This window comes from Bos indicus, chromosome 5, assembly GCF_029378745.1.
Source record: "Bos indicus isolate NIAB-ARS_2022 breed Sahiwal x Tharparkar chromosome 5, NIAB-ARS_B.indTharparkar_mat_pri_1.0, whole genome shotgun sequence".
Lineage (NCBI taxonomy): Eukaryota > Metazoa > Chordata > Mammalia > Artiodactyla > Bovidae > Bos > Bos indicus.
The window spans coordinates 51,333,255-51,358,879 of NC_091764.1; the positions used below are offsets into that span (position 1 = coordinate 51,333,255).

General features: G+C 38.0%; 1 protein-coding gene across 7 annotated transcripts in view; it reads right to left on the reverse strand.

The window, feature by feature from the left end:
- USP15 (ubiquitin specific peptidase 15) overlaps positions 1–25,625 on the reverse strand; it is a 127,435-nt gene that overhangs the window by 94,003 nt on the left and 7,807 nt on the right. For all 7 annotated transcript variants that reach the window (XR_011566615.1, XR_011566616.1, XM_070789363.1 and 4 more), the window contains exon 2: positions 7,265–7,392. Coding sequence is in view for 5 of the 7 variants with exons in the window: in XM_070789363.1 (XP_070645464.1) it covers positions 7,265–7,392 (128 nt within the window). In the remaining 2 variants the exon portion in view is untranslated. The remainder of the gene's footprint in view (positions 1–7,264; positions 7,393–25,625) is intronic.

Sequence of the window (25,625 nt, forward strand, 5' to 3'; positions counted from 1 at the left end):
GGTGAACTCCGAGAGTTGGTGATGGACAGGGAGGCCTGGTATGCTGCAATTAATGGGGTCGCGAAGAGTTGGACACGACTGAGCGACTGAACTGTGATCAAACTAGGTCTTTATAAATTTTATTATCTTCATAAAGAACCAGTCTTTGGTTTCATTGATTGTCTCTATTTTTCTGTTTTCCCTTTATTTGATTTCTGTTCTGAACTTAGTATTTCCTTTCTTCTGCTTGATTTAATTTGTTCTTATTTTTAGTTTTCTGAGTCAGAAACCAAGGTCACTGATTTGAGACCTTTTCTTTTCCTTATGCACGTTAAATGAGCTATACATTCCTCTCCACTTACTATTTGCCTTCCACAAATTTTGATATGTTTTGTTTTCACTTTCATTTAAAATACTTCTTAATTTCTTTGAGTTCTCTTTGACCCATGAGTTATGCAGAAGCATGTTAAGTTTTCAAACACTTGAAGATGTTTTACCTCTCAGTTATAACCTTTCCTTTTCCTTATACATGTTAAAAGAGCTATAAACTACCCTCCACATACTATTTATCTGCCTTCCACAAATTTTGATATGTTTTGTTTTCACTTTCATTTAGTTAAAAATACTTGCTAATTTCTTTGAGTTCTCTTTGACCCATGAGTTATGCATAAGTATGTTAGTTTTCAAACACCAAGACATTTCACCTCTCAGTTATTATTCCTCTGTAGTAAGAAAACATACTTTGTATGATTTAACTCCTGCTAACTTTACTGAACCAGGTTTTATGCATAATACAGTTTATCTAAATGCTTCATGTGAACACCAAAAAGAATTTTCATTCTGCTGTTGTTCAGTGGGAATACAGTAAGTCCTCTACACATGAACAAGTTCCATTTCAAGAGTGTGTTCATAAGTCCAATAAGGTTAGCCTAGGTATCTAACACAACTGGCTACACAGTACTACACTATAATAGATTTACAACACTTTCCACACAAATAATATTTAAAAACACACAAAAAATAAGGAAAACATTTTTAATCTTATAGTACAGTACCTTGAAAAGTATAGTAGTACATAGAGTACAACAGCTGGCATACAGGGGCTGGCATAGAGTGAACAGGCAAGAAGAGTTACTGATGGAGGCAGGAGAGGAGGTGGGAGATGATAAGAGCTGAAAGACTGTCAGCAACAGGAGGCAGAGGGCAAGGTGCAATGTCACTTATGCCTGATGCTGATGACACGGGTTCTGGGTCCTTGCCCGATTCAATTCTATCTACCCTGTTGAAAAAACAATCCAGTGATGTCTGGGTAAGTAGTTCTCTTTTTTCTTGTCACAGATGACAGAGTAGCACTGGACTGCATTCTGAACAGCAGTGGCACTTGGGCCCCACACCTCAAAAACTAACAGTGCCTCCTCAAATAAAGAAAACCCTTTGCCATTTTATGTGTCATTAATCTCTTTGTTCTTCAGTTATTTCTTCTTCCTCTTGTCTCTCTTCATCCTTTCTCTGGGCCTCCAATTCCATCAGGTCTTTATTAGTAAGCTCCTCATTTTGCACAGCAAGGTCAATGAGGTCATCCTCTTGCAGATCTAGCTCCAATTTTTTTCCTGAGGGTCACTAAGTGGCTGAAGACCTCTTTTGATTCTTTGTCTACCTTCTCAAATCCATGAAAATGATGAATAAATTGTGGGTAAAGGTTCTTCCAAATCCCATTCATGATGACAACTAAATATCACACCAAGCAAAGTCAATGTTTTTTATGGGTTTGTACATGGTACAGCCCTTCCAAAACTGTTGCAAGGTGGTTCCTGATTTGTCACTTGCCTTTATTGCCTGACAAAAAGTGCAATGCGAATAGTATTTCTTAAAAGTCCACAGGCTTTTAACCCCCTGGTCCACAGGCTGGATAACTGACATAGTATTTGGTGGCAGATACACACTGGGATGAAAGTCATCCATGAATGACTTGGGAGGGTGGCCGAGAGTATTGTTGAGCAGCAAAAGAATGCTGAATGGGATGTCTTTCTTCAAGCAGTATTTCTCAACTCTGGGATAAAATGGTGGAAAAACCAATCCTGGAAAATGGCCTGTGTAACCCGGGCTTTGGGGTTTCTCCACACAAAAGGAAGAGAGTCCCTGTCTGTTTTTAAGGGCTCTTGGGTTCTCTGGATGAGAAACTAAAAGATTCTCTGGCTTCATACTGCCAGAAGCACTGTCACCAAACAAAGAGAGTTAGCCTATCCTTTAGTGTTTTATAGCCTGGCATCAACTTTTCTTTCTTACTGATATAACTTTGGTCTGAATTCCTCTTCCAGTACAGTCCTCGCATCCACATTAAAAACCTGCTATAGTAAATACATTCCTTCATCAATAATTTCTTAAAGCATTTCAGGAAATTTCCAGGCAGATACCATACCTACACTCACTGCCTTGGCACTTACCTTTACATTGTAAAGCTTCGCTCTAGCCTTGAATCGATAAAAGCATGGTTGGCTTTAAAAGATGTGCCTTCTGATTTTTCACCATGTTTCTTCTTCAAGTCTTCATAAGGCTTTTAACTTTCTCTTGCATCAGCATTAAACTGAGAGCAACTCAGCTGACACCGATCCTGCATTCACATACTGAGAAGTTTCTCCATCTCCTCCATTACTTTTCCATGCTCCTTTGGTATTATTGTCAACATCATTGGCATGGCATACTTCACATGTCCAAGACTGAATGATTCATGTTATAAGAATAAGTGATCTTCACCATCTTTTTGCCTTGCTCCACTCTCTCAATTATTTTCACTTTTGTTTTCATTGTTATTGCTTGGTGCTTCTTAGCAGTACCAGCTACATCACCGCTGCTTTTATGCTTGCTTCTGAACATCCTGGGCTTGAAATAAAGATACTACACCACTGTACTCTATACAGTACTTTACAGTAAAGTACACAAAAGCACAACCACTTGTAAGAGGATGCATGCAACAACGTATTCCAGACACATGAACCAACTTATATGACTGGATATGTGAATGCATGTACTTTGAAAGTTCGCGGTTAGTATATAGGGAACGTACTGTATTCTATAAATGTCAGGACAAGCAGATTGATTTATTTCCTTTCTACTTTTTTGTCTACACTTTTTCTATTATAAGAATAGCACTGAAATATCCATTATATAATTGTGGATATTTTTCTATTTCTCCTTGTGGTTCTGGTTCTGTCAGGTTGTACTCTGCATATTTTCAAGTAACACCATTAGATGGGTATATATTTTTAGGATTATTATGTTTTCTTAATGAACTGTCCTGGCCCATTTACGATTATGAAATGCACTTTTATTCCTGATAATGTTCACTGTTCTAAATCTTAATGTCTGATATTAAAATGGCCACTCCAGCATTCTTTTGATTATAGTGTTGTATGCGTTCATTTCAGTTCAATCACTCAGTTGTGTCCGACTCTTTGCAACCCCATGGACTGAAGTTAGTATGTGTCTTAGTTTTCTACTGCTAACAAATAACCATAGTAGCTTAAAACAATACCTATTTATAGTCTCATAGTTCTGTGGGTCAGAACTTCAGGTGAGTTCAACTGGGCTTTCTACTTCAGTTCAGTCCCTCAGTCGTGTCCAACTCTTTGTGATCCCATGAATTGCACCAGGCCTCCCTGTCCATCACCAACTCCCGGAGTTCACCCAGACTCACGTCCATCGAGTCAGTGATGCCATCCAGCCATCTCATCCTCTGTCGTCCCCTTTTCCTCCTGCCCCCAATCCCTCCCAGCATCAGAGTCTTTTCCAATGAGTCAACTATTCGCAGCAGGTGGCCAAAGTACTGGAGTTTCAGCTTTAGCATCATTCCTTCCAAAGAAATCCCAGGGCTGACCTCCTTTAGAATGGACTGGTTGGATCTCCTTGCAGTCAAAGGGACTCTCAAGAGTTTTCTCTAACACCACAGTTCAAAAGCATCAATTCTTCTGCGCTCAGCTTTCTTCACAGTCCAACTCTCACATCCATACATGACCATTGGAAAAACCATAGCCTTGACTAGATGGACCTTTGTTGGCAAAGTAATGTCTCTGCTTTTCAATATACTATCTAGGTTGGTCATAACTTTTCTTCCAAAGAGTAAGTGTCTTTTAATTTCATGGCTGCAGTCACCATCTGCAGTGATTTTGGAGCCCACAAAAATAAAGTCTGACACTGTTTCGCCATCTATTTCCCTTTCTACTTAGGGTCTTACAAAGAGGAAATCAAGATGTCAGACAGGCTTCTCTCCTATCTGAAGGCTCTGGGAAAGAATCTACTTCCAAGTTCATTCAGGTTGTTAGCAGAATCTAGTTCCTCATGGCTACAGGTATGTGGTGCCTGTTTTCTTGCTGGCTATAGGCACAACCATTCTCTTTGTCCCTAGATGACACCTGTATTTCTTTTCACATAGTCCCATTTTCAAATCAGCAATGAGTTCTTCTCATGCTTTAAATCCTAACTTCTATAGCTACCAGCCAGAGAAAGCTCTGCTTTCAAAGGGCATGTATGATCAGATAAAGCTCACTGGGATAATCTCTGTTTTGTCATATAACATAAATAATCACAGGAATGATATCTTATTCTCAGGTTCCACTTACACTCAAAGGGGAGATGGTTATATAAGAGTGAGGATGACTGGAGGTTAGTCTTAGAATCTTTCAATCTCTATTTGTACTCTGTATTTAAGGTGGGTTTCTGGTAGACAGTATACAGTTGGATCTTTATTTTTTAATCCATCTTACAGTCTCTACCTCAAATTTACATTAAATACAATTGTTCATAGAGTTGGGTTTAAATCTACCATCTCACTTGCTATTCACTTTTTATTTGTTTCATTTGCTTTGTGTTCTTCTCCACTTAAAAAAATTTTTTAAACGTTGCTATTTCTCCTTATTATGCATTATATTTTCTGCTTCTTTGCATTCTGGGTACTATTTGTTTGGATCCAAGATATTAAAAATTTTATCTTGTTGGATGGATGTTGGATATTTTTGTATTCCTGCTTCCCAGGTGGCATGTGGTAAAGAATCTAATCTGCCTGCCAATGCAGAAAACCCAAGAGACGCGGGTTCAATCCCTGGGTGGGGAAGATACCCTAGAGGAGGAAATGGCCACCCACTCCAGTATTTTTGTCTGAGGGACCAAAATTCCAGGGACTGAGGAGCCTGGTAGGCTATAATAGATGGGGTTGCAAAAAGTCAGACACAATTGAGCGCACACGCGCGCGTGCACCCACCCACCCACCCACACACACACACACACACACACACACAAATACTCTTGTGTTCTGTTCTGAGATGCAGTTAAGTTACTTGGAAATAGTTGCTTTTGATTTAGAAGGACAAGAGGATTCATTTTGCCCTTCTATAGAGGCAAACCCATTCTCTGCAGTCTACTCCATGATTTATAACGTTTTCCACTCTGGCTACTGTGAACACATTATTCTTGCTCCTTTATGAGTGAAACTGAGGGTACTCATCAGTTAGATCCATTAAACTGTAATTTCTTAATGAACAGTGAACTGTAACATGCCTTCACTGATCAAACTCACTTTAATTGTTTTTACAAAAACTCGCATGTCCTCCAAGTTTCATAAAGTCTAAAAATAAGATACTTTCCTGAGATGTTTTTCAGGAATTTGCAATCAGCTGCGTTCAGTTCTAGGTAGAGCTAAGATTAAAACCACTAACTGTCCAACTGGGCTTGTATGAAGTGTCCACTTGGTGACCTTTTGACGTGAAAGGGCCCACAATTCCACCCTCAGAACATGCTAACGCCTCCATTTTCTGAACATGTGTCTTATGGACAAGCAAGCAGCTTACCTGCATCTGCACAAGAATGACTCACTTTTTTATCATCAATTACCCTTCCCCATGCTCTGCATACCTTGGACTACCCTGCTTCTTTATTTCCACAAATACCCTGAGTCCCTTGCTATCAGGTAGGTGGATTTGAGAGTTGTTCTCCCCACTCCTCACTTGGTTGCCTCACAAATAAATCCTTTCCCTGCTGCAAACTTTGCCATGTCAGCATCTGGCTTGTAGCGCATCTGGCAAATGAACCTGATTTGGTCACATGAACCTAAATGATTGCTCTAATTCTTTTGACAATTCTTTTCTTGGCTTTGGGTGGCTTGTCACACACATGCACTAGTCAACTGTCAGCTGAAGACTTACAAGAGTCTTCAGTGGTTTCTGTAGATCTCTAGGTCTCTCTCTCTCCTTACGTGCTGCTCATTCCTCTCTGGTTCTCTGCCCTGGAAACTCTGGCTGTCTTGGTCTCCCTGGACTCCAAACTCTTTTCTCAACTAAGGGAGGTTGCCAGGCTTTGCATGGGTCTCCCCTTTTGTGCTGTGCCTTGGAAACTCTCTCAATACAGTAAGCTGAGGAAAACACAGGGCTCATTTCATTTGTTTCATACTTCTCAGGGATCACTGTTCTTCAATGCCTGATGTCCAATGTTTTGAGAACCACGGTTTCATATATTTTGTCAGGGTTTTGGTTCATTTAAATGGAAAGATAAGTCTGGTCCTTGTTATTCTACCTAGGCCAGTAATGAAAGTTCTAGTACTTAGGTTTTATTCTCTTTAAATGTTACCAGAGTTTTAGAAGAGCTGACAAGTATTAATAGTAAGGGTTGTAGAAAAAAATCCAAAAATCCAAGAAGGTAACATATACCACTGCTCCCGAATTAAAGAAGTTACGTGTCTGTTAGCAAAATAACAACACAATAGAGCATTTCCCCCAAACAGTAAGATAGTGCTATCTAGTCTTAAAAGCTAATAAACCCTTTTTACATCATAAATGACAAAATTTGTCATAATATAGAAAACTAATTATGACAAAATAATCTGAATTCATTAGGTCAAATCTATAATATAGTCGGCCCTCTGCATCCACTGGGAAGAAAAACATTCCAGAAAGTTCCAAAAACTAAAACTTGAATTTGCTATGTAACATCAACTATTTACATAGCATTTATATTTTGTTAGGTATTAAAAGTAACCAACAAAAGACTTAAAGTTTATGGGAAGACATATAGATTATATGCAAATATTATGCCATTTTATATAAGGGGCTTGAGCATCCATAGATTTTAGTATCTGAGAGGGGTCGTGGAATCAAACCCCACATGGACACCAAGGGATGACTATATAAGAAATTTCTGATTTATCAATTTATTTACATTAACATTTTCCACATTATATATGTTGACCATAATATATTAAAATGAACACATTTACCAACTTGATTTAAGGAAATAATACCTCTAAGAAGCCCAGAGTTATCAATGGGTCCAGGATAAACGTTTTGATCTCCCATCTGGTATTTGTCCCAACTGTCAAAGCCAACATACTTTTTCCACTGTTTGAACCAGCGACTATCGACTAGGTACCTAAAAAAGAAGAGAAATTGGTAAAAGAAAATATCAAGAACGTTAAGAATAGCAGAAAAGCTATCTTTTTTTAAAAATATATATATTTTTAATGTGGACCATTTTGAATGAATTACAATGTTGCTTCTGTTTCATGTTTTGGTTTTTTAACTGCAAGGCATGTGGGATCTTAGCTCCCCAACCAGGGCTCAAACCTGTATCCCCCACGATGGAAGGTGAAGTCTTAACCAATGGGCCACCAGGGAAGTCCCTCTATTTTTTATATTTCACTTTATATCAAAGTACATATCTACTTCAAAGGATTACTGAGAATAACTAATGCCACAGTTGTAGAAGAGAAATATTTCACTTGTGTAAGGTATTATTTCTATTGTTCTATAAAATATCTACTATAGACAACTACTGACATACACATTAAACAAAAAATCCTTAATAGAACTTTTAAAAAAATGCAGTAGCTGTTCAGCACAATATGTGCCAACTGAACAAAAATTCAAATGACAATGACAAGCGTCAATCAAGGTAAAATTTTACATGCAACATGGTAAAATGTTAACATGAAAAATGGTTCTTTTGCAAAAAACTTAAAAATACAGTATGCTAATTGTATATGTTTTACTGTATCTTTCAGGGAGTAAGGAAAGCAATTATTAAAGGTTTGGAAGATTGATTTTAGTAATTATAATCAAAGTTTTAAAAGAAACTTTAAAAATATCTAGCTTCTTTACTAACAGAAGTTGATAGCAACAACACTGTCTCCCACTGTTTCTTGTACATAAGTAAAATTCGCTGGGGCAAGCAACTGGTTTTTAATTGATTTAAAAGTATGAAACCAAGCACTATAACAATTACTGAAACTATATTCACCCTATTTTCAAATACCTAAATTAGCTTTCTCATCAGATGACCAGTTACAGAAAAAGTAAAATAATAGTCTCTAGCAAAGAAAGCATAAAAAAATTATTATTCTAAAAAAACCATAGAAATTTATTTATATTATATATACCATGCTTTGCCACTGGTTCATAATTATTTTAAAATTCTTCTCAGAAACATTTTCCCTCACAGTTAACTAGGCTCAATCACAAACAAAAGCAAAGGTTAACAAGATGTTTAAAGTCCACGTGTGTAGCCAAGTTTTTTAGAACATCATTCCAATGCTTCCATGCTTACAGTACTATTCATAGAGCCCTGTAGGAATGAAATGCTATCTTTATGTCTGAAAATACTTGAAGTAAAGGCACCAACCTAACAAAACCCCACAATTTTTAAGGAATATTCATCAGCAGTTCGATTTCCTAAAAATGGGTAAGGTAGAAGAATTATCTATACATGAGTATTCCAAACATACTATCAGGGTCATACAATGGAATGCCCCCAAGTTGTAGATTTTGATCTATGAGGAAAAAAGAGAATTGAAAAACTAAGTTTTAAGAAAACCCTGTTTGTAAGATAAACAAAATAGATTAGACTAGCAACATCTTTTTATGTTAAACTGAATAAAGAAAATTAGACTTAACTGTATGTGTGCATGCGTGCTCAGTTGTGTCTGACTCTTTATGATGCTGAGGATGGTAGCCCGCCAGGCTTCTCTGTCCATGGGATTTCCCAGGCAAGAATACTGGAGTGGGTTGCCATTTTGGTCTCCAGGGGATCTTTCTGACCCAGGGATTGAACCTTCGTCTCCTGCATTGGCAGGCAGGTTCTCTACCTCTGAGCCACCAGGGAAAGCCAATGAAACATGAGGGAAGCAGAAAACACAGGAGTATCTATTATGGAAATAACGTGCAGTCTTCTTAGGTATACTCTTGAAATTAGATAAAGTGGACATATAAATGAAAAAAAAAAATTCTAAGACATTTACATGGATTTGTTGTACTGTAAAAACTTTAATCTATTATAGACCTGCCCCAAACACAAGATTCCTCCATTTTAATTCATAAAAGCCTAGGACAAAACCAACAGCTCACCAAGATTTTAAGTGAACAAAGACCTAAATTTATTATACATTTTCAACAGCACTCTTAATCTTTGATACGTTATTAAGGTCCAGATGCACCCAACTTCTGAGTTCCTTTTTTGAATAGTTTTAACTATTTGTAAAGGTTGATATTTCATGGGTTTTAGTCTTGAAATAGCAATCTTTACAAATAGTTATACCTGATTTTAAGATGAAATCTAAAATCGGAAACTTTGCCTAATAGGTCTTGCATGATCTGATCTGCTCCTACCTCCCTCTTTAGTCTTAACTAGTACCATTTTTCTTTTTGCTGAGATCTAGTTCCTAGACATACTATTTTCTGCCTCACGGTTCCTTCTGCCTCAAATATTTTCCTACTGCTCTCACCACCTAGTTAACTCTTATTATCTTTCAGATAATTTAAACATCACTTTTCTCAGGGAATCCTTCCATAAGCTTCTCCCCATTTCCTCTTAGTTTGGAAAAGAAAACACAAGATGGCAATCTCAGTTTACTAGCTCTCAAGACTCTTTATTCAGTTACAAGGATTACTTTAACAATAACAAAATAACTAACATTTGAGCTTTACTCTTGGGCAAGGCAAGTACTTCTAAGTACTTTAATATACTGACTCACTTACTCCTTTAATTACCCAATGAGGTAGGCATTCCTATAATTTCACAGGCACATAGAAATTAACTTGCCCAAGGTTACAAAGTTAGTGCCAGACCTGTGATTAAGAAAATGTGTTAGCAGCATAGGGAGAAGCAAAAAGACCAATGAAAGCACAAAGAAACAAGAACCAGGCTCAAGTATTCAACATTTGTGGAACTACGCTACATGCTAAAAGCATAATTACAAACCCATGTAGAAAGATCTGGATATATATACATGGAAAAAATTAATTAGAGCTCTACACCTCACATATATAGTCAGTTCTACTTGAAAAAGTTTAAGAAAACCTGAATGTGTTAAACATGACTGATATAAGGGAACAGTAACACAAAGTCTGCGTATGCTTAAGTACTACTTCACTCTAGTGTGAGGACTAGGGTAAAGCAAGTGAGATGCCAAGGGACCCCAACAGGGAGTGTGTCCTTCTACACCCTAGGAGCCTTACTTGTCTCAGCCTAGCCCTAACTCCAAAACAAACACTAGATAAATGTGGACAACTACCCAGCTATACTGAGTGGCACAAGTATGCACAAAACACACATTTTTACATCTACTTACAATCACCATGTGCATTATGAACTACACACTCCACATCTGTTACAATTTCTTGGTGCATTTTGGATAACCTTCCTTCTACCATTTCACAATAACTTACAGGCTGCAATGTTTTTGAATCCCACTTCAAGCAAATTTCCTTTTTTTCAAAATAAAAATGACACATTTTTTGTGGTATTAGTGTATTTCTTAACCTTTAATAAATGTAAAACTATGCTACCATTTTTATTAGGTATCATGGGTCGCTGCCAAGAAATTTTCAAGTGCTGTGCCCCAACACTATTTTTCCCATATGCCCTGTGGGTTTTACTGCATGGTTTTGCTTATAGCACAGTGATTTTCAGGAACACATGCTCTGTTACAGCAGAAACTGTACAAAAATAAATCATAGTTGGATTAAAAACATAAATGTGAAAGCAAAAATATAATTTTTTAAAAGATAATGGAGAAAACTCTTGTTACTTCAGAATATAGGAAGAGTAAACACAAAAAGCAAAAACTCTTAAAAGTAAAGGTTGATAAAATTGCAAGGTTAAAATGAAAAGCTTCTGTTTAACAAAGGAACCAAGTAAAGAAAGACAGAGATTGGGAAAAATACTGCCTATAACCAACAAAGGATTAGAATACATGAAAAACTCCTTTAATTTAAAAAGAAAAAAAGGACAATACACAGGACATCAGAATAGCCTCGATATCTATATCATTAGCAATGTAAAAAATACAAATTAATATCATACCACCGCGTTTGCATGAAATTGGTGAACACACAAGCACACATACATGTGTCAATAATATTGTGTGGAGAAGATGTGTAGTAACTACAGCTCATAAACTATCACTTAGGGTGTAAACTAGAATCCTCATTTTGGAGACTAATTCGGCAAATTTATTAAAGATGAAGATGTGCATACTGCAGAATCACATATTGTCATTGCTAAGTCTTATAAGAAACTCTTGCACATATTTACAAGAATACAACTTGTAATGCAGTTACATCATATATAACACAACATAATTAGCAAATGGAAAACAGGAAAAGCTCCCTAATATCCACTATTCCTATCACGACATATTATACAAAAACTGAAATGAAAAATACAGCTGCAAGTATTAACATGGATAAATCTCAAAACTGCAATGTTGAATAAGAAAAACAGAAGCTGCAAAAGGATACATATAATATAACACAAATACATTAAGATACAGATATGCACACACAGTACAACTATAGAAAATTTTTAAACATGCGACAAATAACAATATTCATAGATTCATGTATACATATTGAAAATATAAGTAAAGAGAATAATAAAAATCCATTTCTGGATGGTGGCTCCCTGTGGCAAGAGAGGGAAGGGGTTAGGATGAGTGAAAACAGGTACAGGGAGATTCAACTGTATTTGTAAAGCTTTTCTTTTTTAACTAACAGAGGTTTACAAAGCAGTTTTGTTACATTTTTCTTTGTATTCTGTTTTCTGAAATAGTATACTTAATATGGGAGAAGGCAATAGCCACCCACTCCAGTACTCTTGCCTGGAAAATCCCATGGACGGAGGCGCCTGGTGGGCTGCTGTCTATGGGGTCGCATGGAGTCGGCCACGACTGAAGCGACTTAGCAGCAGCAGCAGCAGATGACATACATCTTTTCCTTGTGTGAGCTCCTCAAGATCAGATGCCATGTCACATGAACCTTTGTAATTCCAGTCCCTCACTCAATTCCTGACCCAAAGCAATTGGTTAATAAAAATTTACTGAATGAATGAATAAAACTGCTTCTGGATATGCTTTTATTTACCAAACTAACTTGCTACTATGTATTAGCTTAACAATATCATTTCCTGAATACTCAGTAACACTTTAATAGTCACCAGTTGAAACTTGATTTCCTCTCATGTTGCACAAAATAACACCCTATTTGACATTTTTTGTTATTGTGTTTATAAATCTTTCTTATTTGACATCATTATTTTAAATATTCATATAAGTTTCCTAAGGGTTAGTTTTCAGAGAAGGCAATGGCACCCCACTCCAGTACTCTTGCCTGGAAAATCCCATAGATGGAGGAGCCTCGGAGGCTGCAGTCCATGGGGTCACTAAGAGTCAGACATGACTGAGCGACTTCACTTTCACTTTTCACTTTCATGCACTGGAGAAGCAAATGGCAACCCACTCCAGTGTTCTTGCCTGGAGAATCCCAGGGACGGGGGAGCCTGGTGGGCTGCCGTATATGGGGTCGCACAGAGTCGGACACAACTGAAGCGACTTAGCAGCAGCAGCAGCAGCATACTTAATATGATTAATATGTTTCCTATTTAATACAGAATAACCGTTTATATGGGCTTCCCTGGTGGCTCAGTGGTAAACAATCTACCTGCCAATGCAGGAGACACAGGTTTGATCTTTAGGTCACGAAGATTTCCAGAGAAGGAAATGGCAACCCATGCCAATATTCTTGCTTTGGAAATCCCATGAACAGCGGAACCTGGCAGGCTATAGTCTATGGGGTCACAAAAGAATTGGACACGACCTAGCAACTAAACAGTAACAATGATTAATGTACAATCTTCATATACATGCACAAAATGAAAGAGTCAAACATACAGACTATGAATAATGTTGCAGTCAACCAAGCTGATAGCAAACGAGATTTCAAGCATAAAAACGGGATAAAAATGTGTACAGGAAAATGTATAAAATGCATAGCTTTAGTTTTATTACTCTTTACTTTTTAAAAGAAATTCATTATTTTCTATAATTATTATTTTCTATTACCTCATATTTAATTTTATACTATCTCTTTGAAAAGAAAAGACCCTGATGCTGGGAAAGATTGGAGGCAGGAGAAGGGGATGACAAAGGACGAGACGATTGGATGGCATCACCAACTTATTGGACATGAGTTTGAGCAAGCTCCAGAAGTTGGTGAAGGACAGGGAAGCCTAGCATGCTGCAGTCCATGGGGTTGCCAACAGTCAGACACAACTGAGTGACTGAACGATGACAAATCTCTTCCAAATCCAACAGATTAATTTCCATTCAGTTCAGTCCAGTCACTCAGTCGTGTCTGACTCTTTGCGACCCCATGAATCGCAGCACGCCAGGCCTCCCTGTCCATCACCAACTCCCAGAGTTCACTCAAACTCATGTCCATCGAGTCAGTGATACCATCCAGCCATCTCATCCTCTGTCACCCCCATCTCCTCCAGCCCCCAATTCCTCCCAGCATCAGGGTCTTTTCCAATGAGTCAACTCTTCGCATGAGGTGGCCAAAGTATTGGAGTTTCAGCTTTAACATCAGTCCTTCCAATGAACACCCTGGACTGATCTCCTTTAGAATGGACTGGCTGGACCTCCTTGCGGTCCAAGGGACTCTCAAGAGTCTTCTCCAACACCACAGTTCAAAAGCATCAATTCTCTGGCGCTCAGCTTTCTTTACAGTCCAACTCTCACATCCATATGTGACTACTGGAAAAACCATAGCCTTGACTAGATGGACCTTTGTTGGCAAAGTAATGTCTCTGCTTTTGAATACGCTATCTAGGTTGGTCATAACTTTCCTTCCAAGGAGTAAGCGTCTTAATTTCATGGCTGCAATCACCATTAGATTCTAAGAAAAAGTTACATAAACCTTGAAGAATTTTCTTTAGAAAAACATGACTTGTTTCCAAATTGATCAAATTATGAATCTGATATATAGTAATGCATTCATTTTCAAGAAATTATTTCCTTTTGTTAACTAGAGCAACTACTAACTAAGCCAGAAAGGTGAAAATGATTGGTTGACATCTCGTAAGAAAAGAAAAGCACAAAGTACAAAAATACAGATTATTACCCTTGTTATCTGGGAAGATATGTAAACCAAACAATCAAAAAATTCTAAAACCGACATATATACTGACTTTAAGCTGATCAAGCTTTAGTACCAAATATTAAACTTACCAAATATTAAACTATAGACTTGCAACCATCCTGCTGCTGCTGCTGCTAAGTCGCTTCAGTCGTGTCTGACTCTGTGCAACCCCATAGACGGCAGCCCACCAGGCTCCTCTGTCCATGGGATTCTCCAAGCAAGAACACTGGAGTGGGTTGCCATTTCCTTCTCCAATGCATGAAAGGGAAAAGTGAAAGTGAAGTCGCTCAGTCGTGTCTGACTCTTAGCGACCTCATGGACTGCAGCCTACCAGGCTCCTCTGTCCATGGGATTTTCCAGGCAAGAGTACTGGAGTGGGGTGCCATTGCCTTCTCCTGCAACCATCCTAGGTTCAACTAAATACTAACATGCAAACACCTAGATAGCCCAGAGTAATTATTAACCTCTTTATGATAAACAAATTTAAGTTTCTTACACAAAAAAGTTAGTATCATACAGATGAAACTGAGGATGAAATATTTCTGAATAATATTGAGCCATCTGACTGTGTTCCTATATAAAAAGCTATGAAGTAAACGTACCAAAATATGCTCAAGATCATTTCAGCTTTTGGGTGAGGCTTCGGACTGTGGCTGAATCACTATCATTTCCTGTTTCAGGTGAAAAGTGAAAGTGAAAATCGTCCAGTCGTGTCCAACTCCTTGCGACTGCATGGACTATACAGTCCATGGAATTCCTCAGGCATAATACTGGAGTGGGTAGCATTTCCCTTCTCCAGGGGATCTTTCCAAACCAGGGATCGAACCCAGGTCTCCCGCATGCAGGTGGATTTTTTAACCAGATGAGCCACCAGGGAATACAAAGGACTTTAATGATGATGCCTCACATTTGTCACTACCCAAAAGGCCTGTTTTCGTTCCAATCCCAAAGAAAGGCAATGCCGAGGAATGCTCAAACTACCGCACAATTGCATTCATCTCACACACAAGTAATGCTCAAAATTCTCCAAGCCAGGCTTTAGCAATACGTGAACCATGAACTTCCAGATGCTCAAGCTGGTTTTAGAAAAGGCAGAGGAACCGGAGATCAAATTGCCAATATACACTGGATCATCGAAAAAGCAAGAGAGTTCCAGAAAAACATCTATTTCTGTTTTATTGACTATGCCAAAGCCTTTGACTGTGTGGATCACAACAAACTGTAGAAAATTCTGAAAGAGATGGGAATACCAGACCACCTGACCCACCTCTTGAGAAATCTGTATGCACGTCAGGAAGCAACAGTTAGGATTGGACATGTAACAACAGACTGGTTCCAAATTGGGAAAGGAGTACATCAAGGCTGTATATTGTCACCCTGCTTATTTAACTTCTATGACAGTACATCATGAGAAACGCTGGGCTGAATGATGAAGCACAAGCTGGAATCAAGATTGCCGGGAGAAATATCAATAACCTCACATATGCAGATGACACCACCCTTAGGGCAGAAAGCGAAGAGGAACTGAAGAGCCTCTTGATGAAAGTGAAAGAGTGTGAAAAAGTTGGCTTAAAACTCAACATTAAGAAAACTAAGATCATGGCATCTGGTCCCATCACTTCATGGGAAATAGGTGGGGAAACAGTGAAAACAGTGGCAGACTTTATTTTTGGGGGCTCCAAAAATCACTGAAGATGGTGATGGCAGCCATGAAATTAAAAGATACTTATTCCTTGGAAGGAAAGTTATGACCAACCTTGACAGCATATTAAAAAGCAGAGACATTACTTTTCCAACAAAGGTCCATCTAGTCAAGGTTATGGTTTTCCCAGTAGTCATGTATGAATGTGAGAGTTGGACTGTAAAGAAAGCTGAGCACCGAAGAATTGATGCCTTTGAACTGTGGTGTTGAAGAAGACTTTTGCGAGTCCCTTGGACTGCAAGGAGATCCAACCAGTCCATCCTAAAGGAGATCAGTCCTGAGTGTTCATTGGAAAACTGATGTTGAAGCCGAAACTCCAATACTTTGGCCACCTGATGTGAAGAACTGACATGTGAAAAGACCCTGATGCTGGGAAAAACTGAAGCCGGGAGATGAAGGAGATGACAGAGGATGAGATGCTTGGATGGCATCACTGACTCAATGGACATGAGTTTGAGTAGGCTCTGGGAGTTGGTGATGGACAGGGAGGCCTGGCGTGCCACAGTCCATGGGGTGGCAAAGAGTCAGACACGACTGAGCCACTGAATTGTACTGACTGATGATTCTCAAACACTAGTATATCAATATGAAAATGTTTCTATAATGATATTATGAGTTCAAAATTACTAAAGAAAATTTCAGAGATTAAGTATCTATGGTCTTCAATCGATTTCAAGTCCTTTAAAAACAACCAACAATCCTCCAGCATATCTCCAGTTTAGCCTTCTCTACTTCCAATAACTATTTCAAACCTTTTCAAAACATTAAGTCTCTAATCCATTAGGCTGAATAGACAGCCTTGCTGCTTACTTTTCAAAGAAGTAAGCCCCAACTTTCTAACTCTCTTATTCCACACCTTTATCATCAGTGATTCCCTTATATACCCGTGGAGTATATAACTCTCCTTAAATCTAAGGCTAATAATTTTTGTTCCTATTCTTTGGATCTAATTTCCTTCTGCCTCCTTGGAGACTTAACTTATAAACAGCCACTACCATCTTTTTTTCCCCCATATCTATTCTGTTTTTTTAACTTAGCATATAAGAAGATCCATCCACTCTTCTCCCCCTTCTGCCCATATGACTGCCCTACTCACATACACATTTCCTCTTCTATCTGCTCCCATTTTTCTGATTTGTCCTTGTAGCCAAGCTTCTCCTTCCTCAATCTGCACTTACTCTTCACCAAAGCACAACAGATCTTGCTATCCCAATGGGCCCTCAAAAAGGTCCTCGTGAAGTCACCAGTGGCCACCCTACCTAATACAAAGGATTCATAATTTTGTTACTGTATCAGTGCTTTTAAAAATAATCTCAGTGATTGTACCTTTCCGGAGGGCAGGAATATATCTATATCTAAATATATTTAGCTATTTTACAAGATTCCCTACTTCTACCTAAACGTTAATGTCACAGAGCTGCTCTTCAATTTCCTCTTTTCTCACAGTCAATAGTCTCAGTGATACTGTAACTTCACCAGGAGTCTAAAATCTGCATGCTAAGACCAATCCTCAAGTTCTTGAATATTTCCAATTTCTATTCACCCATGTCAACTTGGATTTTTTATAGAATTTCAACTTCAAGTTGTCAACTGTCTTTACATCCTCAAATGTACTCCTTCTCTAACATCTCTTTAATAAATGTCATCAGTAATTTAGTTTCCCAAACCAGAAACCAAATTATCCTATATTCTTCCATGACCCCTTAACATCTAGCAACCAAGTCTGTCCCTCTCTTCTTCATGCTCAGAAAAGTATCTTAGTTCTGTAACTCACCCTCCTCATCAGTCTTAAGTGGCATAGAGTACTATAACAGCTGCCCAACTTGTAAATGCTTTAAATTTGCTTGCTTCCAATTTAGCCTCCATTCTGCTGCCAGACATTTTAAAAACACAAATATGATCAATCACTCTACTGTTAAAATTAAAATTTAGTGTCATGTAACAGACCACCTTACCTGTCTCCTGAGAAACCTGTATGAGGCTCAAGAAGCAATAGTTAGAACCCCGTATGGAACAACTGATTGGTTAAAGATTGAGAAAGGAATACAACAGGGCTGTCTGCTGTTACCCTGTTTGTTTAATCTATACACTGAGCACATCATGAGAAATGCTGGGCTGGATGAGTGACAAGCTGGAATCAAGATAGGTGGGAGAAACATCAACATCCTCAGATATGTGGATGATACCACTCTAGTGGCAGAAAGCAAAGAGGAACTAAAGAGCCTCTTGATGAGCGTGAAAGAGAGAAAGAGCTGGCTTAAAACGAAATACTAAAAAAACTAAGATCATGGCATCCAGCCTGCTTTACTTCATGGTAAATAGAGGGGGAAAAGGTGGAAGTAGTGACAGATTCCCCTTCTTGGGCTCTAAAATCATTGCAGATGGTGACTGCAGCCATGAAATTAGAAGATGTTTGCTTCTTGGCAGGAAAGCTATGACAAACCTAGACTGTGCTGAAAAGGAGAGACATTACTCTGCCAATCAGGTCTGTATAGTCAAGGCTATGGTTTTCCCAGTGGTCACATACAGTTGTGAGAGCTGGACCGTAAAGAAGGCAGTGCCAAAGAATTGATGCCTTCAAACTGTGGTGCCAGAGAAGGCTCTTGAGAGCCCATTGGACAGCAAAGAGATCAAACAGTCAATCTTAAGGGAAATCAACCCTGGATACTTGGAAGTACTACGATGCTGAAGCTGAAACTCCAGCATTTGGTCATCTGATGTGAACAGCTGACTCTCTGGAAAAGTCCCTGATGCTGGGAAAGATTGAGGGCAGAAGAGAGTGTCAGATGAGATGGCTGGATGGCATCACCAATGCAATGGACGTGAACTTGGGCAACTTCAGGAGATGGTGAGGGACAGAGTGTCCTGGCATGCTGCAGTCCATGGGGTCACAAACAGTCAGACACAACTGGATGACTGAACAACAACAAGAGAACAGAAATGTTTTAATTTATATTTATGTAAAGTTTTTTGTATAAAGTGTTTTCAAATTAATCTTTAGAGTAACTTTTTCCCCTCTTTTTTTAATTTAGCTGATGGGGAAACCAAAACTCAGAGCAGCTATGTACCTTAACAAGGTCATACAACACTGAGTGTGTAGGGCCTGTTTTCAGTATGCACTCTAGTTTTCAGACTCTAAAGTTTAGTGTTCTTTCTACTGTATTAAACTGTACTTTGGAAGCCATTTACTAACAGAGAACTAAGGCTTCCCAGGAAGCTCAGTGGTAAAGAATCCGCCTGCTAATGCAGGGGATGCAGGTTCAATCCCTGTTTCGGGAAAATCCCCTGGAGAAGGAAATGGCAACCCACCCCAGTATTTTGGTCTGGGAAATTCCATGGACAGAGGAGACTGGTGGGTTGCAGTCCATGGGTTGCAAAGAGTTGGACACAATGCAGTGACTGAGACACATTTAGAATAAACAAAATCCTTTTTGAAAAAATAATATCTTAGCGTATGAACAGGAGTTATTTCATGAAGAATAAGATAAAAAGCTATCTAGATTGAAGGAACAGCACGTGCTAGACCCAGAACAACTTCGGGATTCAGGTATACTAGAAGAGTTAAATGCAGTTGGAGTTTATGACAAAGGCAGAAGAGATGCTGGATAAGGGAGGCTGGGGCCACACTACAGCACCTTTAAGGTAATCAAAGATTTTATCCTAAATGCAAGGAAAGCCACTGACAGATTTTTAGAAGAGATATAATCTGATTTACACTTCATGAAGATCACTGGGAGTATCTCACAGGAGTGTTGGGAGGTTTAAATACAAGTGAAATGTTTAATAAATCAAAACTTACATAAAGTTATGAGTACTTCAAAAAGGCCTAAACTGTATGGTGCTAAATGTTCTACTGGTATCAAGACAGACAATTTGTAATGTGGTCTGGACAGAATAATTTTCAATGGCTACAGAGAAGCAGGATCAATTTTAGGACCCAAAACAAATCAATTCAAAATGAGTCAATTTTAAAACAGCCCTCAAATGCAGAAAAGCTATTATAAGAACTGAAAAGGCCAGGTTGTAGGTTTTTCACTGTTATTTGTGGGTTTTTTTTTTTTGCGGGGGGGGGGGGGGGGTGGTAGAGAAGAAAGGTAGGAGCCTCAAAAGCTGGCTAGTGTCTCTGTACACTCTAAAAGAAAATTTAAGAAACACATAAAGGGACCAATGAATGATTCAGAACAGTCGTAAATACAAAGACATTTAAAAGCAATACAGGGAAATGGGGAAATCCCAAGAGCTGGATTCAGAAAACCATAGGGCTAGTGAATGCATGGTTCTGTTTTGCTTTTTTGGATTAGTATACGTCTATGCTGACAATTTTCAAATAAGCAGTTCCTTCTTAATTGCTTAATACTGATATATGATGTTTATTTTTTTTTAAAAACTCTACCTTTTTCTCTGCAAAGTAGATATAAGACAGTCACTATTTTGCAACTGAGGAGACACACAAAAACTTCAGCCTAATTCAATGTAGCACACTTACTCTGAGAACATGTATAAAACTGTTGTGTGTAGAATTAACAGCATAAACACCTTTGGATATTAATTCACTCTATAACTAATCATCTCATTGAATAAAATACTGTTTCAATTACATTTAAGTTGCAACAGCATAAGCCATTTTTTAATACTAAAAGAGATACTTATAGTATCTAGTACTTTAAATCATTATAAAACTAGATACCTCACTGACTTTTTTTAAGTACCACAAATGAAAACTCTTCAGTAAAACATAATCAAGGAAAGCTATTAAGTTGTTTAAATAAACCAATGGTTTGGTTAATCATCCCTTTATATCTTAATTTTTAGGTCTGAAGCATTTCCAACCTATTTTTTGCTCTACACGTTAAATTAATCAGTTGGCAAGAACTAATTTTTATGACCTCTTTTACATCTAAACTAAAAGACAAAGAACTCAGGAAGGAGGCCAAGTAAGATTGTGAAACTGAAAAGAAAACACACAGAAGTGGAGAAAATGTTGCGTATCATCTATCTGATAGGGGCTTTGTATCTAGAATATATATGAAGAACTCTTAAAACTCAATAATGAAGAGAAAATTGCCAAGTGAGAAAATGGGCAAAGAATGTAGACAGGCATTTTTGCCAAAAGGGCTAATAAGCATATACGAAAAGATGTGCACCAACATTTGCCACTATGAAAATGCAAATTGAGCCTCCAATGAGATACCACTGCACATCCCCCAAGATGGCTATAATCAAAAAGACAGGTAAGTATCACAACAATGCAGAGAAACTGGACCCTTATACATCACTAGTGGCAATGGAAAATGGCGTCACTGCTTTGGAAAAGAGTCCATTAGTTCCTCAAAAAATAAACACAGAGACTCAGCAATTCCATTGCCAGATATGCACCCAAGGGAAATGAAAACTTATGTCTAGACTAAAACTTGCATATAAGTGTTCATAGAAGGATTATTCATAACAATCAAAAAGTGTGAACAAGTCAAAAGTCCATCAACTGAAGAAGGAATAAACTGAATATGGCATCCCTATACAATGGGACATTTTGTGGCAATAAAAAGAAATAAAGTGCTGATATACACTACAAAATGGATGAATCTAAAAAGCATTATGTTAAGTAAATGAAGCCAGAGATAAAAATCACACATATATGATTCTATTTACATGAAATATCCAGAAGGCAAATTTATAGAACAAGAAAGTAGATCAGTAGCTGCCAAGAACAGCGGGATGTGGGTAGAAAAGGGGGTGGGGGAAACTACTAATAGGTATGTGGTTTCTTTTAGGGCTGATAAAAATATTTCAAAATTGACTGTGGTGATGGTGGCACAATTCTATGAATATACCCAAATTCAGTGAATTGTACACATCAAGTGATATGTGATACCACTCACCGATTTCTTTTCTCTGCCCATGTTCCTTTCCTCCAGAGACAGTATGATATGTCAATTATACACAATAAAGCTATTATCTTTTTTCAAAAGTGTGAAAGGGCCATAAATCTGGATGGAATTACTAGGGATAATTTTACAAAGATTGGTTTTGAAGTAAGTGAAAGTCAAGACTTAGTAAAATGTACTGGAAATAACATGAATGATGTGTAAACTCCTATAAGGAAGGAATAAGTAAAGAATCTGCAGGAAACAATACTTGTATCAAAGAGCTATATTAGTTAGAAATGAGACTGCCAAGACTACAATACTAAACCAGAAAGACCTAGAAAATTCTGTAGTTTCCTCATAGATAATAGATGAACATGGTATTTTACTAATATGACAAAACTGCCACTTCTTAATTCTAATACTTTCAAGTATTCATCCCTCAAAGAACTGTTTCCCACAAAATGGGTATGGCTATCACTCAAAGGCAGGCAGTGGCAGTGCATTTTAAAATGTGGGTTTCAGAGGTGACTGCCTAGATCAGAACCTCTGCTGCACCACTGACTGACCACATCACCATGTGCACTTAGCTCTGTACTCCAGTTTCTGAAACTGTAAAAGAGAACACTATCACTTATTTCATACAGACTCATACATGAATGGTAGTATTTGTAATCATAGCCACAACTGCATGGTACATATAAATACTTCGATATACCTTTTCTGAGATTTGAAAAGCTTGAAATTCATTCAAATTTAAGAAAATAAATTTTCCATCTATATCACAGATAAATCTCTTGATTAAACTGTTAAACTTCATCAAGTTGCTATGACATATTGCTAAATAATATAAAGCAAGCCAAATTATCAGATCTCTTATGGTTAAAGAGATCTTATGGTTAGATCATTTAACCCTTATCATTCTTTTTTCTTTCTTCTAGTTTTATTGATACAATTGACATACAGCACTATAAAAGTTTAAGGTGTACAGCATAATGATTTGACTTACATACATCATGAAATGATTACCACAATAAATTTACTGAACACCCATTAGCTCATATAGATACAAAATTAAATAGAAAAAAAATTTCCTTATGAGGAGAACAGTGGCCACAGGACTGGAAGAGGTTCAGATTTTATTCCAATCCCAAAGAAGGGCAATGCCAAAGAATGTTCAAACTACAACACAACTGCACTCATTTCATATGCTAGCAAAGTAATGCTCAAAATCTTTCAACAGCATGAGAACATCCAGATGTACAAGCTGGATTTAAAAATGGCAAAAGAACCAGAGAGCAAATTGCCAACATCCACTGGGTCACAGAAAAAGCAACAGAATTCCAGAAAAACATCTACTTCTGCTTCACTGACTACACTAAAGTCTTTGACTGTGTGGATCACAACAAACTATGGAAAATTCTTCAAGAGATGGGAATATCAGACCACCTTACCTTCCTCCTGAGTAACCTGTGTGCAGGTCAAGAAGCAACAGTTAGAACTGGACATGGTATGGGGAGGGAGGAGGGAGGAGGGTTCAGGATGGGGAACATATGTATACCTGTGGCGGATTCATTTTGATATTTGGCAAAACTAATACCATTATGTAAAGTTTAAAAATAAAATTAAAAAAAAAAAAAAAAAGAACTGTACATAGAACAGCAAACTGGTTCAAATTGGGAAAAGAGTATGTCAAGGCTGTGTACTGCTTATTTAACTTAAATGCAGAGTACATCATGTGAAATGCCAGCTGGATGAAGCACAAGCTGGAATCAAGAATGCTGGGAGAAATATCAATAACCTCAGATATGCATATGACACCACCCTAATGGCAAGAAAGCTAAGAGGAACTAACAAGCCTCTTGATGAAGGTGAAAGAGGAGACTGAAAAATCTGGCTTAAATTCAACATTTGAAAAACGAAGATCATGGCATCTGGTCCCATCACTTCATGGCAAATAGATGGGGATAAAATGGAAACAGTGACAGACTTTATTTTCTTGCACTCCAAAATCACTGTGTATGGTGACTGCAGCCGTGAAATTAAAACATGTCTGTTTCTTGGAAGAAAAGCTGTGACAAACATAGACAGTGTATTAAAAAGCAGACATCACTCTGTCGACAAAGGTCTGTCTAGTTAAAGCTATGGTTTTTCCAGTAGTCATGAATTGATGTGAGAGTTGGACCATAAAGAAAGCTGAGTGGTGAAGAACTGATGCTTTCGAACCGTGGTGCTGGAGAAGACTCTTGAGAGTCCCTTGGACAGCAAGGAGATCACACCAGTCAATCCTAAAGGAAATCAATCCTGACTATACACTGGAAGGAGTGATGCTCCAATACTTTGGCCACCTGAGGAGAAGAGCCGACTCAGAAAAGACCCTGATGCTAAGAAAGACTGAAGGTGGGAGGAGAAGCGGACAAGAGAAGATCAGATGGTTGGATGGCATCACAGATTCAATGGACATGAGTTTGAGCAAACTCCAAGAGACAGTGAAGGACAGGGAAGCCTAATGTGCCACAGTCCATGGGGTGGGCAAAGAGTCAGACACAACCGAGTGACTGAAACAACAATGATGAGAATTCTTAGGATTTACTCTAACAACTTTCACATATAATATTCAGCACCGTTAATTATATTACAAAGGAATATTGTTTTTGTTGTTTAATCACTAAGTCATGCCCAACTCTTTTGCAACCCCATGGACTACAGTTGGTCAGACTCCTCTGTCCATGGGGTTTCCTGCAGTGGGTTGTCATTTCCTTCTCCTTCACCACTGAGTCACCAGGGAAGTCCCACAATGGAGTATTACTCAGCCATAAAGAAGAATGAAACCTTGCCAGGTGCAACAACATGAATGGCCATGGAGAATATTACGCTAAGTGAAATAAGTCAGACAGATAAATATGTATGATTTCACGCATATATGGAATCTAAAAGACAAACATAAGAAAGCAGAAATAGTCATAGATACAGAAAACAAACAGGTGGTTGCTAGAGAAAAGCAAGGTAGGCAGAGGAGAGAAGTAGGTAAGTGAGATTAAGAGGCACAAACTTGCAGTTGCAAAATAAATGAGTCCCAAGCAGGAAATGTACAATGTGGGAAATAGAATCAGTTATCATGTAATACCTTCGTATGGTGACACATAGTAACTAGATTTATCCTGGTGATCCTTTTGAAATGTATAGAAATAGCAAATCACTATGTTCTGTAACAGGAAGTAACAGTGTTATAGGAGAACCAACCAACCAAACTCATAAAAAATTAGATCAGATTTGTGGTTACCAGAGGCAAGGGCATGGGGGAGGAGGACTTGTAAGAAGGCAGTCAAAAGATACAAACTTACAGTTAGAAGATAAGTACTAGGGAGGTAATGTACAACACGATAAATGTAATTATCACCCTTAATCTTTTTTTTACTACAGGAACTTGATGCTCTTTTCACTCAAGCAAAGAATTTTTTCTCTAATGCTCCCCAGTTTTGATTTCACTGGCTAAGTGAAATAAGTCAGACAGAGAAAGACAAATATCATATATTACTTTTATGTGGAATCTTAAAAAAATGATACAAATGAACTTATTTACAAAACAGAGACTCATAGACACAGAAAATAAACTTTTGGTTACCA